General features: G+C 46.0%; 1 protein-coding gene across 1 annotated transcript in view; it reads right to left on the minus strand.

The window, feature by feature from the left end:
• Window positions 1–17,737, minus strand: part of nos1 (nitric oxide synthase 1 (neuronal)) — a 43,616-nt gene that overhangs the window by 5,726 nt on the left and 20,153 nt on the right. Inside the window, exons 11-28 of the mRNA XM_035530295.1 lie at window positions 16,849–16,950; window positions 16,325–16,519; window positions 15,746–15,831; window positions 14,748–14,892; window positions 13,026–13,130; window positions 12,725–12,783; window positions 11,571–11,687; window positions 10,225–10,399; window positions 9,493–9,631; window positions 9,140–9,218; window positions 7,310–7,503; window positions 6,692–6,861; window positions 5,229–5,439; window positions 4,091–4,178; window positions 3,642–3,763; window positions 3,324–3,472; window positions 2,248–2,442; window positions 1,333–1,451 (exon numbers count right to left, since the gene is read on the minus strand). Coding sequence (XP_035386188.1) covers window positions 1,333–1,451; window positions 2,248–2,442; window positions 3,324–3,472; window positions 3,642–3,763; window positions 4,091–4,178; window positions 5,229–5,439; window positions 6,692–6,861; window positions 7,310–7,503; window positions 9,140–9,218; window positions 9,493–9,631; window positions 10,225–10,399; window positions 11,571–11,687; window positions 12,725–12,783; window positions 13,026–13,130; window positions 14,748–14,892; window positions 15,746–15,831; window positions 16,325–16,519; window positions 16,849–16,950 — 2,450 coding nt within the window. The remainder of the gene's footprint in view (window positions 1–1,332; window positions 1,452–2,247; window positions 2,443–3,323; window positions 3,473–3,641; window positions 3,764–4,090; window positions 4,179–5,228; window positions 5,440–6,691; window positions 6,862–7,309; window positions 7,504–9,139; window positions 9,219–9,492; window positions 9,632–10,224; window positions 10,400–11,570; window positions 11,688–12,724; window positions 12,784–13,025; window positions 13,131–14,747; window positions 14,893–15,745; window positions 15,832–16,324; window positions 16,520–16,848; window positions 16,951–17,737) is intronic.

Raw genomic sequence — 17,737 nt, forward strand, 5'->3', positions numbered from 1 at the left:
CGGCTCTGGTGGAGAGCGTAGTGGGAGTATGGCTCTGGTGGAGAGCGTAGTGGGAGTACGGCTCTGGTGGAGAGCGTAGTGGGAGTACGGCTCTGGTGGAGAGCGTAGTGGGAGTACGGCTCTGGTGGAGAGCGTAGTGGGAGTACGGCTCTGGTGGAGAGCGTAGTGGGAGTACGGCTCTGGTGGAGAGCGTAGTGGGAGTACGGCTCTGGTGGAGAGCGTAGTGGGAGTACGGCTCTGGTGGAGAGCGTAGTGGGAGTATGGCTCTGGTGGAGAGCGTAGTGGGAGTAAGGCTCTGGTGGAGAGCGTAGTGGGAGTATGGCTCTGGTGGAGAGCGTAGTGGGAGTACGGCTCTGGTGGAGAGCGTAGTGGGAGTATGGCTCTGGTGGAGAGCGTAGTGGGAGTATGGCTCTGGTGGAGAGCGTAGTGGGAGTATGGCTCTGGTGGAGAGCGTAGTGGGAGTACGGCTCTGGTGGAGAGCGTAGTGGGAGTATGGCTCTGGTGGAGAGCGTAGTGGGAGTACGGCTCTGGTGGAGAGCGTACTGGGAGTATGGCTCTGGTGAAGGGTGTAGTGGGAGTACGGCTCTGGTGGAGAGCGTAGTGGGAGTACGGCTCTGGTGGAGAGCGTAGTGGGAGTACGGCTCTGGTGGAGAGCGTAGTGGGAGTACGGCTCTGGTGGAGAGCGTAGTGGGAGTACGGCTCTGGTGGAGAGCGTAGTGGGAGTACGGCTCTGGTGGAGAGCGTACTGGGAGTACGGCTCTGGTGGAGAGCGTACTGGGAGTATGGCTGTTGAAGGGTGTAGTGGGAGCACGGCTCTGGTGGAGAGCGTAGTGGGAGTACGGCTCTTAGCGGCACAGAAACGAGAGGAGCAACCCACTAGCCACGAATCCTCTTACTTGACAGCATGCTCTCATCCACCGTTTCTATAGTTACCGCTGGCATTCCAGCACACTGGAACAAAGGGTATCTGTGATAATCTACAGGGTGCAGGGCCAGTCTACAAAAAGGGAGCAATGACTCTAGGCCAACAGAATCATTACAGCTCACAAATAAAATGCCTGAATGACTCTAATGACAGCAGGAAAAGGAAGAATAGCCATACAAAGGCAGGCCAAATTGTAATCCCAAAATGCAGTTCTCAGAAAACATGCTAGTGGTACATCCCTTACGTGAAATACACGGGTAGACTTGCTAACTCACAACTGACTCTTGGATCTTGATATATGGGACATTAACTTAGCTGGACAGAGATTTAGTGAATCTACTGACATCAAAATGAATAGAGCAAAACGTTCTCTAGTGTGGGTCGGGCTGGGAGAGAGAGACACTTACTCATCTGAGTCTTTCTTGCTTTCTTCTATGTACGCGATGGATTCTGATCTGAGCCGGTTTGTAACCTCGTATGTTCGCAGAGTAACACCAAAAATGTCTTCGTGATAGCGATTTTCATCCTGAAAAAAAGGTGCCAAAGCAGAAGAAAAGGCTCACAGAAAAACAGAAAATACTTAATAAAGGATATAAAGGGACAAAATGAGAGAACATAAGAATGTATAACCTTTCCTGGTCCTAATTAAGGAGACAAATAATGTGCCAGGTGCCAGTCTCTTGGGACTACTTAAAGAGGCCCTATATGCGCATTTTCAATGTTTCTAATTTTAATTCTACTTGAATGTATACAATACAAAGACAGATACTCTATGACTCTATTCACCTGTCTGAAACGCTCTATGAGAGCACCTGTCTTTAAGCCCCACCTCCTGATGAGCCTAGTGTGCTCTGATTGGTCATCTTGCCTACTTTGTTCTAGACAATCTTTTCTATCGGCAGGCAGTAAGTATTGTGTTATGAGATCGCATCATCATGTAACAAAGGAAAAGAACTGGAATTCCAAGGAGGTTTTTCAGGTGGCTGAGAAAAGTGATTGCTGTGGGACAGAGTTAATCTCTCTGGCGCGTACTTTGGGCCTTGTACCTTTTCAGACCGTTTACATGCCCAAAAAGCTACATAACACAACAAATGAAAGGGAAAACCCGGAAAAGCCTAACAGGTCCCATTTCAATAAAGAACCAAGAAACTGAGCTACCACTAAGCATATATATTTCATGCCTTGCCATTCATGCTGAGAGTATGTATTATGCCATGTGCATCCAGTGATTTATGGCACATTTAACAGTATTAATCTGCAGCCCTTGGGTGCAATATCAGCACGTAAATATAGGTTGTAAGGGGAGGGGAAGTAGCTTGTACCCTCAGCTTGCTGATGTAGAAGCCGGCGTCCTCCAGGGACATGTTGCCGTGCTGTTTGATGATCTGCTGGATGGTCTTGAGGACGTCGCCTGCCATGGTCACATCTCCGCACACGTAGATGTGGCCCCATTCCTCCTTCAGGCACCGGTACACTGTCTCCGACAACTGCTCGCGAAGGACATCCTGAACATATTTCTGAAGGTGAGAGAAAGCGGGAGAGAAAGAACGAGAGAGAGAGAGAGAGAGAGAGAGAGAGAGAGAGAGAGCACGGAATGGGAGACAGATGGTAATTGAAAGAAAGAAAGCATCAGGCTATATGGCAGCGTTATATACATAACTGCACCGAGGAGACGTCCAAGCACCGTCGAGACTTTCTTGCGTTCATCGTTCCTCTCACCCCGACAGATATGGCCGTGTTCTGTCACAAGCGTGGCAAGCGGCAGGCTCTGTGCAGCAGCAGAATATTCCGTGTCGTTCGAGACAGAGCGGCGCCGTTCGAGCCAGAGCGGCGTCGTTCGAGTCAGGGCAGCATGACTCACGGCAGAATGTCACTTCCTTCAGCAGTGTGCGGTGTCATCTTCCTCTAAGCACCTCGACCCTTCGCACATTACGCGACCTTGTGACACCTTGCACTACATACAGCTTACCGTCTCCAGGGAAGCAACCCAATTGTAAGTGATCCATTATTTCATTCATTTTTAATTTGATTTGAAAATTCCCTTATTCATTTTTCAATGTCCTTGTGGTCTTACCCATATCTGCGTTTAATGAATGTAAGATATGCTCCAAATAGATCTCTCACGTTATTCAGGTTTATATATCTCAGGTTTGTTAGTCATCCAAGAAACGCATCTGAAGATGTTGAAAAAGCTGTTAATGAATATGAAACTGAAAGCACGAACTGTTGAAGGCCTGAACACAATTTAGAAGAAACTTAAGACAAGCAAATATTATTGTCTTTTTTAACTTTGTAAACTGGATAAATTCCTGTTCTTATTCTTGTTATTACTGTCATGAGCTAATTTAGATTTTCCACTAGCTGGCTGTAAGCAAGTGTAAGCGGGTGTAAGCATTACCTTTGGTCTTCCAGGCTCACGGGAATATGCAGTATAGAGCTCCTCAAACACTTCTTTGTTCTTGGCCTGGATCGTCTCTTCTCTGTAGATGTGGTCCATTTGTGACTGTCGACACCCAAACACTAAGATCATTGGACATGACTTGATTCCTGTGTGGGCAGTGACAATACATAAAAGAATTATATATTTCACTCAGATTTCACTCTGATTTCACTGCTAATTGAATCGGAATTGAAAATGGCAAACAAGAATTGCTGAAATGGACATGGAACCGTGCACGCTCACTCAGTGAATTTATGTGTTAAGGTTAAGGCCTGCCTTTATTTTCCAGGTCAAAGAGTCTTTGTTGCCAAAAGCTCCTGAAGGGGGCAATCCCCGTGCCCGGGCCGACCAGAATGCATGGAACCTTGCTGTCTTTTGGCATGCGGAACGTTGGTGCCCTGTAATGGAATGCAGACAATGTAAATCCATTTAAAATATTCCATCACAAGTCATACAATAGATCCAATCATGTTGTTATATATCAAGTGCATTCATGACAGCTTATGGCAGTATAATTGGTACAATTACCGTTACTCACGAATCATTTAACTCTTGAAGTGTTAGAAATGAGCACTAGTAATTTTACTATGCACAGCTCGACATCCGATCCGTTCAGCACAACTTCAGGCTACGTTATTAACCACTGGGCTGGCGTACGCATTTACAGTCTGAGAACTGAAGTGGATGTATCAAGATCTTAACGGTGCAGTGTAGGATCACGTTACCCTCTGACAAAGCACGGGACCATGTCGCCCGGCTCTAAGCTGCTGAGCCATGAGGAGCACACGCCGTGGTGTATGGGACCGGCACCGTCTGCAGGGGAAGGAACACACAGTCCTGTGGCATGCCGCTGCGCCAGCACTAATCTGGTGCCTAGTGAACATGCCCGCTGGGGTCTGAGGGTGCATGCTTCACATGGAGCAGAACTACTGCAATTTAACTGGCAATTATGCTATTGTGCACATCATTTCATGTTTACAGCGCATTTAGTGAGGGACGAGAGAGAGAGAGAGAGAGAGAGAGAGAGAGAGAAAGAGAGAGATCACCTCATATGTGGGAATGATGAGCTGTCTTACATTTTAACATAATGGACAAAGCGTCAAATCAACAAATCAACCACACAAATCCACTAATCAACTCTGGAATTAATGTAAATGAGTTATTAAAGCCCAACAGATTAAAACCCACAGTCCTCAACAAACCAAAGTTAATATTTCAAGTAAAAGCCCCCCTTTCCCCCATATAACACAGAATATCTCAAGCTCGTTAGGGACAATGGCAGACCTCATGGCAGTTTTCCTTAAAGGTCAGAGCTTCCCATTAAACATCTAATCTTCCCAGCTAGCACATGGGGAGAACTGATCCTGTTTCTGCCAAAAGAGCATATTAAAATGAGCAGGACTTCACTGCACTGCAGAAACGAACGCTACCGCTTCCGCTGGAAACTACTTCTAATTATGGGCTAGAGAAAAACAGGCAGGCTAAAATTAACAGTAGGGTTTAGAGGCCTGAGAGGGACTTGTCCTGCGCACAAGAACCGAAGTGCTTCTGAGCTCAGAGAACTTGGAAACGCTCAGGGCTGGCGGAAGCAGTAATTAATGCAGTGCTCCAACACCTTCAGATCGGAAGACGCTGAATGAACTGCATCATGTTTCAGAGAACTGTCTACATTCCATTACTTTCTAAATCGTTTGTCTGGTCAACTGGTGTATTTTTTTTAACAAATTCAAATCATGCCAAAATTGTCTTAATTGAATCAAGTCATTATGAGGTCAGAGATGGCCACCTCTGCTCTGGACAAATATCTCTCTAAATCCACTAGGGGCAGCAAAGGGTGATCAGAAGTCAACCAGCCCCTCTTACCCCGTGTGCGGTAGGAGACCACAGCCACGGTCAGGTGGACCTCACCCGGGTGGAGGTCTGGCGAGGAGCTGATGGAGTAGTATCTGGGCTGGAGCAGGGGGAGCTGGGTGAGGAGCAACGTGCATGGCACCTGCAAGGAGGGGAACTCTTCCAGCACCTCCACCATGGTCGGGTTGTTATACCATTTCCACTCCTCATACTCCTGTAGACCCTGCTCACAGAAAACAGAACAGAACCATCCTGAAGGATCTATGGGAGTTTAACCCACATTCTAAAGACACACCTAAGGCCATGTGCAAATCTTCTGAAGGTTTCTAGAATGTTTAGGAAAATGAAAATCGAAACTACTTCGAAGGGGGCAGTGAACATTCAAAGCATTCCTGATGACCAACGTGCCGTCCTTGAATTGTTGTGCTCTAGGTTTAACTTGTCAAAGCAGTTGAGACTTGAATGTTCAATACAGGCGTTCAGGACGCCCACTATAATCTTATAGGTGACAGGGCAGTTTCTCCGATGAAACCACTCAAAGAGCCTGTAAGAAGGATACATCTTATTTTTTTTACTTACATAAAAGAGACAACAGCATCTTGAGTTGTCATAGGCGATAGAGTGATAGCAACGTTAACACCTCTCACAGCCTTCACACATGCAAGCGCGGGGTGCATGAGTTCACGTGAACATCACTAACCCTAAGAACACAAGAGTGCACAACAGCACTTCCATCTTATTCTCTAGTGAGCTCGCATGAACCGCCAGCAAATCTGTCCATGGGAGCATCGTGGAAAACAAGGCCAACACATTCATCCTTTCCTCCTTGTGCTCCATCCTTCACTTTTCTTCTCCCCTCATTCCTCTCTCTCTCTCTCTCTCTCTCTATCCCTCTCTCCTTCTCTCTCTCCCTCTCATTCACTCCATCAGTTCAGAATCGACCCAACAGGCAATGGTGAGCCATTGCCTTGGCAACCATTTTTAGCAACACGGTAGAGATCTGCAAAGCGTGTCGGGGGGGGAGGAAGTGAGAGGGAAATATTTCTGAGGCAGAAGAAAACGGCATTGACACTAACTGATTGGTGCCGGGAAGCGAGCGAGTCGGAGGGCTAATGAACGAGCTGACTGAGAAAATTGCTGCTAATTTGAAAAGCGAAGCCGGAGTCACGCGCGGTGCTGTGTCTTCAGCTGTGCGCGCAGGAAGTGTGGCACAATGAAGCCGAACGCATTACCGAGATGAGTAAAGCGACAATTTGGCCTGGAACTGAAAGAACAACAAAATGCACTTTCAAGAGGGTTTGGCGTGACTGCATTGTATGTGTGCGCCGCGTGCGTTATTTGATTGTCGTTCTGTGCCAGGGTCCGTGGCGATGCGACGGCACCCGTGCTAGTGTTCCCCTCTGCGGCGCCCACTGTTCCGTGGCTGCGTTGCGTATCCGCGGGTGCGTGGGGCGCGGGTTTGTGCCTGCGATCACCTTGCTGAGGACCTCCAGCCTCTTGCGCTGTTTTTCGCTAGTGGCCAGTGGGGCGAACTGTTGGAGCAGCAGAGCACTGGGGGGAGTGGTGATGTCCAGGAAGCACTTGAACGCCTGGTAGATGGTGCAGGGAGGAATGCGGCTCTCGTCTGTCCAATTGCTGATTACCCCTACAGGGGAGTGAGAGAGAGTGGACCAAGGTCAAAGGTCAAAGGCACTGCTACGGCAAGAGGAGGGTCTGCTCTCCCGTCTGGCACGGACGTCGGCGAAAGACCACCTGAGGCGAGGATGTTAACTGGAGGCATTGACCAATCCCCTTTTTTAGGCACATTTCTAAAATGTGTAATGAGTTCACGACACTGCACCACAGTGTGGCTTCAGACTTTTCAGACTCACGCTAATGGATTGCTCGCTCCATCCTTCTTTCTCTGCTCTGTAAAGTGTACACTTATAAAGATGTACACTCGTACAAAACACTAGAAGCACACAGTTTTCACAACTGTTTCAGTTTTCACAACTGTTTCACTTATGAGCAGAACCACATAAGTAGTGCATATAACATGTACTTTATATTTAAAAAGGATTGCATGCTTATTAAGATGTTAATTTTGTCATTACCCAATGCTGTGTTTCTCTCCTCCAAAAACTCCACCCTCACAATCTGATTGGCAGGAGGAGCGTCTTCGAGTTTGTCTATAAGGGCTGTCACCAGGTCTTCGTGGTTGCCGGGGAAGATGCCCAAATGGTCTCCGGGCAGGTATTTCAGGCTCTCATGGTTGTTGGCATGGAGCTGGACATATATGGTGGACCGGCTGAGAGCGAGGGGAGCAAAAACCACCAAATGATTTCAGTTGTAATAGATTTAACAGATGACCTGCTACAGACAAGCAGGGGTTTCTGAAAGCCACCTGGTGCCCTACTGCATGTACAGAGCATGATACTGCCTAGTGGAGTGTGCACTTTGAGAATGTCATTCTCTGGTGGAGTGTGCACTTTGGGAATGTCACTCTCTGGTGGAGTGTGCTCTCTGAGAATGTCACTCTCTGATGGAGTGTGCTCTCTGAGAATGTCACTCACTGGTGGAGTGTGCGCTCTAAGAATGTCACTCTCTGGTGGAGTGTGCTTCCAGTGCTCAAGCACTGAATACCTTGGCTGTTCCCATGAATAATAACAGTAATAATTAACTTTATTTGTATAACACTTTCTTAAACACAATTTACAAACTGCTTTATAAAGAACAGAATGCACAGAATAATAAAGCTTTTTACATTCTGAGATCTATCACCTCAGGAAGTTATTTGCCAAAATTAAGCAGAAAAAGAAAATAAAGTTAAATAGTTTTAAAGAATACAGTGAAATATTAAAAGGAATTAATAATTTAAAATAAAGACAATTTAAATATTTTATTTCGGCCCTTCTAGTAAGTAAAAGTGCAGTTACATTTAAAACCAAAGTGCAGTTAAAAATTCTGATAGTAAAAAGGTTTCCATCTATAGTGACATGGTCGTCTCTCAGTCCCTGAGAGGATATCAATCCTCTGTCAACTCCTCTGAGAGGATATTTACATAAATTCACTGGCGTTTGCCCATCAGTCATGGTGAGGTACCATGACCATCACCACAAACAGCAATAGCAACAAGCCTCTCTCTTTAGTGTCAGGGGAACATTCGTTTAAAATGGTCTTGGACGCAATCTTATTAATTCTTCTGATGTTCTGTGCTTCAGGAAAAAAAGTTTGCAGACACTTAGTTCAAGAAAGTTATTGGGAAATGACACAATTTGTTGTCCGACAAGCATATTGTGTTAAAAGGTTTGGCCAAGCATCCAAACAACACTGAGCATGTCCAATGGTAAATTTGCTATTGACTTGCAGTCGCAGATTCACAACCCTAGATATTATCACTGTCTATAATTTAGATATGGCTCCCAATAGGCAGGTAGTCTCTTTTAAAGGGATTCTTTACATTGTGCTTAATATGATGCTAATCAATGAATCCTGTATGACTTCCTCTAAATGTACTGTCCTACAGGTTAAGATAAAGTTACCCCACCCTGCTCCTAACACTCTAACACAGAGGTGCACCAGAGGGGTCTCGTCTGACTGGATGAGAGCAGATAGGAGCTGAGACAGAGGCAGGCCCGCTCTACTCCTGGTGTAAGGGGTTGTAGCACATGAGTGATTCCAGATTAGGTCTGTGCTGCTCTGCAGATCTGGGCAGTGACATTACGAGGACATTCTTCAAGCTCAGACATAAGAGGTAAGACATAAGACATAAGCAGTGGGTACAGGCTCTATCCAACACCTATGTGCTTTACACCAGGATGGCCTGCATGCTTCATATTATAATGCAGAGAGTGAGTGGCAGCACTCCATAACTAGGCTGATATCAGTGCATTCACTTTTGTGTGTATGTGGGGCCAGGGGTTGCGTGTGATCTCCTCACTTACTTTGATTTGACACTCTGCAGGTTCTGACGCAGTATGACCTTTGCCCCATAGACCTTCTTCTTGTGGATGCTGTAGAGCGCTGCAGGAGGAAGTGTGCACAGTTACGCTGCTGTGTGCTTATACATCACACACCGTGACAAAAGTCTCATGTCAAAGGCCAGGTCCCACACACAGTATTTCTCAGGTTTTTAGAACCATGAGCCTAAGTCACACATTGTCTCATACCGCACGTTATTATGACCGCAGCCATGAGTGAACACGCCTGCACTGCGAGGAGGTTTGGGGGATTAGGATATGTCTAAGTACAGGGCTTTAGGGGTGACGGTGTGGCGAGTCTGGCCAGTGTTCCACACCTTGCGTTAGGGTGGGCGCCTCGGCCGTATACGTCAGGCGGAACTTGTTCTTCTTCCAGCTACGGTCGTTACTGATCAGTGAATCGTTCGCCTTCTCGATGTTCACGTCATCGCCGACGCAGAACACGTCACAGGCAGCCTGAAAGAAAAAGGGAGAAGTACTCATTTTTGGGGCCTAAAGCATTTGTGAGGCAAATTTGTTACACACAAAACTCTCACCAAAAAAAAAAAACGGTCTACTTGTTTGTTTACTATATGTAATATAAAGAAGAATCCTTGTTGAGATTTTGCCTGACATGAGCGTGGACAGGTGAGGGTTCAGGCCAGATCTAGGGTTTGTCTGTCACATGTAGTTCACTTCTCATTAGGTCTGGACTTCTCTACTGTGCAACACTTGTAAACCAACTCCTCAGCGTAAAAAACAGAATGACATTTAACACCACTGCTGCCTTACCAAACCTCATTACTCCATGTTTGTCTGTTTTTCTTTAACACCATTTGAAAGCATCAGCTTTTCCTAACACCAATCAAAGTGGTCCAAACTGGGAAAAAAAAAAAATAATCTTGTAAGGCTTTTGGCAGATGCTGAGTTCAAAACACTTTTTTTCTTCTATAAATTTCCGTTTTGGGAGCTGGGAGGTTTTCATACAACAGGGGCGATGTACGAAGGACAGAACGACCGTACATGTGGACCGGAATGTGGGCGTGGCTGCGCACTCCTGGCCATGCTACCTTGAAGACTTTTTTGGCCCAGGTTCTGAAGGCCTCCTCCTGACCACAGAGCTCGTCGCCCTCCCCCATGCGCAGGATGCGCTCGCCACCCAGCTCTTCGAACAGCGTGTCCACGGCGTGGGCAAATGCACAGAAGTGTGGGTAGGCCCGTGAGCCCAGACCAAACACCGAGAACCTAGCAGAGAGAGAGCCAGTTATGCTCTCTGTCACACACATGCATACACACACGCCGAAGTATGGATAGGCCCGTGAGCCAAGGCTAAACACCAGGAACCTAGTAGAAAGAGAATCGGTTATGCTGACACACGCTCACACACACATGCACACATCAGAGTGTGGGTAGGCCTGTGAACCAATGCCAAACACTGAGAAACTAACAGAGAGAGTCAGTTATGCTCTCACACAAACACACATACCATCACAGGCACTCACACACACACACATTCACACGCACACACGTACATACACACACACACATCAAAGTGTGGGTAGGCCCTTGAGCCAAGGCCCAACATCGAGAACCTAGGAAAGAGAGAGTCACTTGCACTCACACACACACACACACACAAAGACACTCGCGAGCCAAAGTGTGGGCAGGCCCTGAGTCAAGGCCAGACTGAGAACCTAGCAAAGAAAGAAAAAGCCAGTTATGCCTCTCTCTCTCTCTCTCTCTCTCTCACACACACACACACACAGACACTGACACACACACAAACACTCACATGTCGAAGCGTGGGTAGGCCCATAAACCAAGGCCAAACACAGAGAACCTATTGGACAGACAAACAGTAAGTAATGCTCTCTCTCTCACAGACCCTCTCTCATAGACCCTCGATCACATACATGGACACAAACACGCATACACACACAAGAATACACAAACATACACATACTGTGTGGTCTGGACTTGCACCCCAAAGCAATACTTTAACACAAAAACATACATTCAGTGGACTACCCAGGTAAAAGCCCAGGAATCTGGAAGAGAAAGTGTTAGAAACACACAAACACACACACACACACACACACACACACACACACAGTGAGGGTGAATTCACAGGATAATTCACAGAAATTATAACGAGACAAAGGCAAAGGCATACATACATGGCAAAACTGCAAACTGGGATGTTTCTTAGCGTTTTTCTTATTTATTCAGTCACATGCAGGACAGACACGCTGTAGCGAACCGGACATTGGCACACACACACACGCTGTAAACTATGTGACACTGGTGCACATACATGCTGTAGAGTAGCTGTTGCTAATACACACACACACACACACACACACACACACACACACACACACACACACACACACAGACACACACTAAGGTATATTACCTGACATTGGCGAGTGGTCCTGTGCTCTCAAAGTTAGCCTTGGGCTCAGCCTCATCGCTGGAGGACTTGCGGGTGTCCGAGTATGAGGACACACTGTTGAACCGCACCTTGTAGCTCCTTTAACAAAACACACACAAACATTTCCTACGGACTGTGGAAGGAATCGCCTGAAGTGTTTGTGTGTGTATGTGTGTAAATCCTGGAAAACCGTTGGATTGTCAGATATTCCCCAGTCTGTCTCTCCCCTTTATGTTAGACCTGAGCCCTGTGGTTTTGTTTTGTCTCTGTGCTCCTCCCTGTTTCCACCTTTTCTCAGCATATATTACTGATATTTAGTTCACTCGGTTATAGTCCTTCACGTTTTGCCCTGTTTGCCAGTATTTTAGTGCATTCTAAGTGTTGGGGTTTTGTTCTCTTGTGTTTTTGTTTTTTTGTCTTCGTGTGTAGTGCCTTATTTTCCATTCTTTTGTTTGTTTCTAGACTTGTTGTTTAGGCTCTGCACCTTGTCTGTTCCTTGTCCTGCATCCTTAGACGCGTTATCGAGTAAAGGAGGAACATACACGCGTGCCGCCACCTTTCTTATGTTGCTAGCCCTGACATTACATGGGTTTTGGATGTAGGAAATGAAAATAGTGAATGTATTAAATTAAAATAAACATGATGTAAAACTGTTGTGACTAACAATAGGTAAAAAAAGGGCTTTAAAACATTGTAAACACCTTATCAGGAAGTTAAGATCTTGCTCCAAAACCATCTCAAAAGAGTTTGCAGTTCTTCATAACCCTTCACCAGGGGATCGTTATTATTCTCTCTGTAGTGCCTGAATTTCAGCACTCTGTAACACTTGCTTCAGGTTTATCAGGTTTTTGGTGCTTTTCCTGTGTGTGTGTGTGTGTGTGTGTGTGTGTGTGTGTGTGTGTGTGTGTGTGTGTGTGTGTGAGCGCGTGTGTGTTTATGTTCATGTGTATACAGGACAGTGCACAAATTAATTATGGGAAAGCAGATGGGTGGGAGGAAGAGAAGAGAATTACTTGCACATGTGCCTTTGTATCACTGACACATATAAACACACACAAGTACACACACATACACACACTTACAGACACACACTTATAGACACACACACACACACACACACACACACACAAACTAACTTTCTGTCCTCTGCACTTGTGGTGGGGTGTCTCATCTCCATTAGTGCTGCACCAAATTTCTGCAGAAACAGAAAACAAAGAGATACTTATCCATCTTACACCTTTTAGGAGTCTGAAATCAGCAGCCATCAGGAGTGCATGAAAAGATGTGACAGACGTGAGCAGAGAAAAAGGAACCGTAACTGTGAAAGAACAAAAACAGCAAGATGTTGAAGGATGTGTGCAGATGAACAGAAGCAAGAAAAGTAGATGAACCCAAATGGCAGGACGTGGTTCTCATGAGTGTGCCAGGATCACCCACCTCACCGTTCTCAGGTGGGTCTCCATTGCCGAATGTGCTGGTGACCACCAAAACCAGGGTCTCATGCTCCAAGTGCACCACATCATAGTCTTCCATGGACATGACCTGCAAAAGATCACCTTCAGTGAGGAGCCTCCAGCAGACTGCGCCTTGTAACGAAGCAGTTCTCAGATGTTCCAGAACCCAGACTTAAACTTGGACTTAACCCTAACCCTAACCCTAATAACAATAATAATAACAACAACAACAATCATTTTCCAACAATTGAATGTTTTTCCAAAACACATACATTCCCACTTGCATTCCAAAAAGAATGGATATATAATATATTCATCTCAGGTGTTCCAGACTTCACATATGAAAATACTTTCAGATGTTCTTGAGTGGGTGCATTTTTAGATTGTTAGTGCATAGAACACGAGGGTGTGAAAACTGGCATGGCTTGGTTGCTATATGCCTGTTCTAAAATTTGGAAGGTTCTAGAAGGTAAAGTAAGTCTAAATGAAGGTAAATAAAAAGTAAGAAAAGGTAGACAAGTCATCTCACATGTCTCACATGGTTGACAGAGCAGGTTGACAAAGTCTGTTTCAAGTTGTCAATCAAATTTCAAGCTCGCCTCTATGGCAAAATGAGGTCACATTTCCAGAGGGAAATTCTGTTTACTAACATAGTGCATTGTTAAAGACTGAGGGAAGCGTTCAAAACTCCTCACTGCCTTGAATTATCGTAGGCGTGGTAGGTATAGTCTTATTATATGTGTAGTTGGTGAAGTATTGCAGTAGGTGTAATCTTTAGCTCTGATTTCAGAGTAGGGCTCAAAGCACAGAACGTTTCCACTCAGAGCAGCGTGGGCTGTGCCAAGCTAACGTGTGAGCCAGTCAGCTGCGTTAGAATGGGAGACACATTTCACCCTGGTCCCTGCACCGTGCTCTGAGGGACGCTGCCATGATCAACACTTCCCTCAGCCTACAATGAGGTGATAATGCACTGATGCCCAATTAAGAATGATGACGCATCAGCACGTAGAACGATGAATGGCTTCAGGCCACCAAGCCAGAGAGAGAGCCAGAGAGGGAAAGAGAGAGATGCAGAGGATAGAGAATGAGAAATTAAAGAGTCAGAGAGAGACTAACGCAGGTAGGGAGGGAGATGGAGAGTCAAGTCATTTGCATCTCCGTCACATAAAGGCAGTAAGATCATACAAGATGATTATTTTATATTACGTAAAAAATGCATGGCCCCTCGGAGGAGAAGTGCTTGATTGAGCATTCCACTTTGATGTGGCTTTTGTGTGTGTGAGTGTGTGTCTGTGTGCACATATTGTTTTTCCAAAAGCCTCATACAGCTCAGAGTGTTTTGTGATCTTATCTTAAACTGCAGCCAGCCACTCAGTCGGGTAAATGCCTACATGTCTCCTGGAGATTTCCGCATGGACGGAAGAGAGATTGTGACGAATGAAGCGTTCTTGCCATCCGGGTTACCGCACAAGACGCTTTAGTGTGAGAAATTGATCTGCCACCCTGCTGTCTGCAGTCATGGCAAAATCTGCTGTGATCCAATCGAAACAACACAGACACAGGGCAATCTGAGCTGTGAGTCACAGAGTACGTCTGTAGCATCTCACTGCTGAGCACTGAGGACGCTGCGTGTTTGTTAGGGATTTGAAGCACTGAAAAAACCCTGGGTAAGCCAGTTTCCTTCAGATGTCATGTGCAACATTACCTTTGCGTCAAAAGCATGCTTGAAAATCTCACAGAGCGTCTTTGCATAGTCCTGAGATTTGCCAGTCTCTGTGGCAAACAAGATAGTAGCTTTGACTCTCTTTGCCATGGCCTGTCCCATGAGCTTGGCTGAGAACTTTACGGCCCTACAAACCACACACACACCCACACCCACACACACACACACACACACACACACACACACACAAATGACAAGGGAAAAAATAAACAAAGATTTTTAAATTTCTCTCTTGTAGGAGCTTTAATGTATTTTTCTGGTGAAGGATTCTCATGATCTTGAACTTGACCCCTGACCCTCACTGCATACCTACCTGTGACCCTAACCCCACTCTTAAAGAAAAAGTCATTTGCTTTCTGCCCATTTCCTGACTGCAGAAGCACTCTGTGGGTGCTTGTTTGTGTCAGAACCAAGAAGCATAACTATTCCCATGCCATCTTTATCTTCTGGTTATTTGTCTAGTAATGCTCATTTAACATCTGATATCCGACATAACGTACTGACGAGAAAACTGACACAAATCCCTTTGTTTGCCTCCATGCCAAGCAACATCCCCCCATCTCACAGTGTAGCCTGCCACTTCTCAGCAGTCCACTCCGGCTCCTGCGAGGCCTCGACAGAGCCTCATCTCCTGACATCCCGCACGCAATTACAGCGGCTTCCACAAGCACGGAGCAGGAAAAAGACGGCAAGCCAGACGATTAGCGCCCGGAACACCAGAGAGCTGAAGTGCTCCGACTCCCCGTGCCGCACTGTGCTTCCCTCCGCACCGCAGCACAAAGATGCACTCGCTGGAGGTTTCAAAAGCACTGGCTGTCAGTTGTAGGTACAGATGAAAATGATTAGTCAAGGCTGTGATGTGCAGGGCAAGGAGCAGTCAGAAACCTGCTGATCTACCGTAAAAAGCTTTTTAATTTAGCATGCAGGGCGGGAAAAGGCGGCATGTGAAAGTAATGCAGGGTCTTCCCTCACATACTCACTTAGCAAGTTTCTTGAAGCCGATTGCTCTTTTCTTTGTGGGTGTTCCGTTTACTCCTTTCCACACATGCGTATTCCATGGATCAGGCTGTGGAGAGAGGGAGAGAGAGAGAGAGAGAGAGAGAGAGAGAGAGAGAGAGAGAGAGAGAGAGAGAGAAATGGAGAGCAGGAAGAGCACCCAATAATTACATTCAGAAATCAAAATTTATCATTATCATCATCATCATCATCAAGTACCTCTGAGAATCCTTAAGCATTCAGAAGCCTCATCAATACTATCAGTAATACTCTTCATGCGTAAATGTGAGTGTCATGTGTAGTGCTACTTTTTTTAAAGCAGAGACCTTAAGGAAAAAGCTTTCTTTACAAAGCCCTTAAAATTCGATAAATAAAATACTTTATTCTTCTCTTTTAAATATGTTTAATTGTATACAATAAATGTGATGACACAGATTCAAAAAATACCCTTCAGCATGACTAAGCTACACTTCAAACTACTGCATCAACAGCCGAGTGTAGGGTTAAGGCACAATTCACGTCACCCACTCGGTTGGCCAAGCCGCAGCCTTGTGGGTGGGTACCTGGTACTCGAAGGAGGGCGTGAGGCGATAGTTGAGCATCTCCTGGTGGAAGACAGGCATTATGCTGCCCGACATGGGGGGTACGATCCACACCCAGTCACCAGGGCAACCGCCCCTCACCCTGTACTCGTTCTCCATGTGCTTCATGAAGGACTCTGTGGCCGAGTGGTGGTCCACAATGGTCACCTTGGACATCTGTGTATCACATATACACACTGGCTCCGTGAGGTCTCATGAAACTAATCCGAACACATCGACCCGGTGTTTCTCAACCCAGCCCTTAAGGCTCCAGTCGGTCCACGTTTTTGCTCTGTCCCAGCTTCCGACACCCCTGGAGCAGGTATTTAACATTCTTAGTGGCTTGGTTTGGCCATGCTAAGACATGGGATAGAGTGCAAATGTGCACCAGAGGACTGGGTTGACAAACTGATAAAGCTGCACTAACTCATTGTGCATTATCAGTGAATTATAAAAGGTTCAGACACATACAAACACATTTCCCATGCTGGTAGCCAGACCCATACCTGGTAACTATAGAGCACTGCGATATTGATCTCCACCAGAGCCTGGTCCTTCCACAGAGATGACGTCTTCCTGGTGTCCAGCCCCATTATGTTAGCCACTTCCTGTTATAGTAGGAAGTCGCGTCATTTGAAAGTATGGACATCTCCATCCATCATCTATTATCCATGATCTTAGCCACTCCGAAGCAAACCATCCATTTAAAAGCCAAAAGCAGTGCTCAGAAATCAATCGCAGGGACTTCTTTACAAACATGATAGGCAGAGAAAGGCACCAGCAAAGATCACACAGGCAGGGCTGCCTAGATATCACCTCTGTGTGGACTTCCTCCTCCACAACACAGTGATGGAAATGAGATATGTACCAGCCTGAGGGCAGCGCCGCGCCAGCTGAACATTATTTCTTTAACCGCACATGCCTATGTTCAACATTTCAGTTTAGCACATGAACACAGAGAGACATGTATCACTATATCCATAACACTCATCATTTCTCACAGGTTGGCATAAGCAGATTTTTTTTTTTTTTTCGGCTTGGTATCGTATCATCTCTTTTGGAAGCCATTTGGGTTCTTCCAGGTACCAAACAGGATTACTAGGCTGGTTAAGGTTTATTTTGAAGATATTTAGTTCTGTTTTAATACCGGAGAGTATCTGGCATCCTGGCAGCGGTACGATTTCACCGTTTTTATGTGTTTATGATGTTGCTGGAGGTGATAATTAGGGTGCTAATTAATTCTATGTGGCTTGTAGGTGGGGACAGGCTGCAGGACTGTACCTGGATCCCGTCGCTCAGGACATAGATGGATGGCATGACAACACTGACAACCTGTGCCGTGTACTCGGTGGTTGCTAGAGAAGATAAATGATAATCGTAGGTAGTCGGTGATTC

This window comes from Electrophorus electricus, chromosome 9, assembly GCF_013358815.1.
Source record: "Electrophorus electricus isolate fEleEle1 chromosome 9, fEleEle1.pri, whole genome shotgun sequence".
In the NCBI taxonomy this organism is placed as follows: domain Eukaryota; kingdom Metazoa; phylum Chordata; class Actinopteri; order Gymnotiformes; family Gymnotidae; genus Electrophorus; species Electrophorus electricus.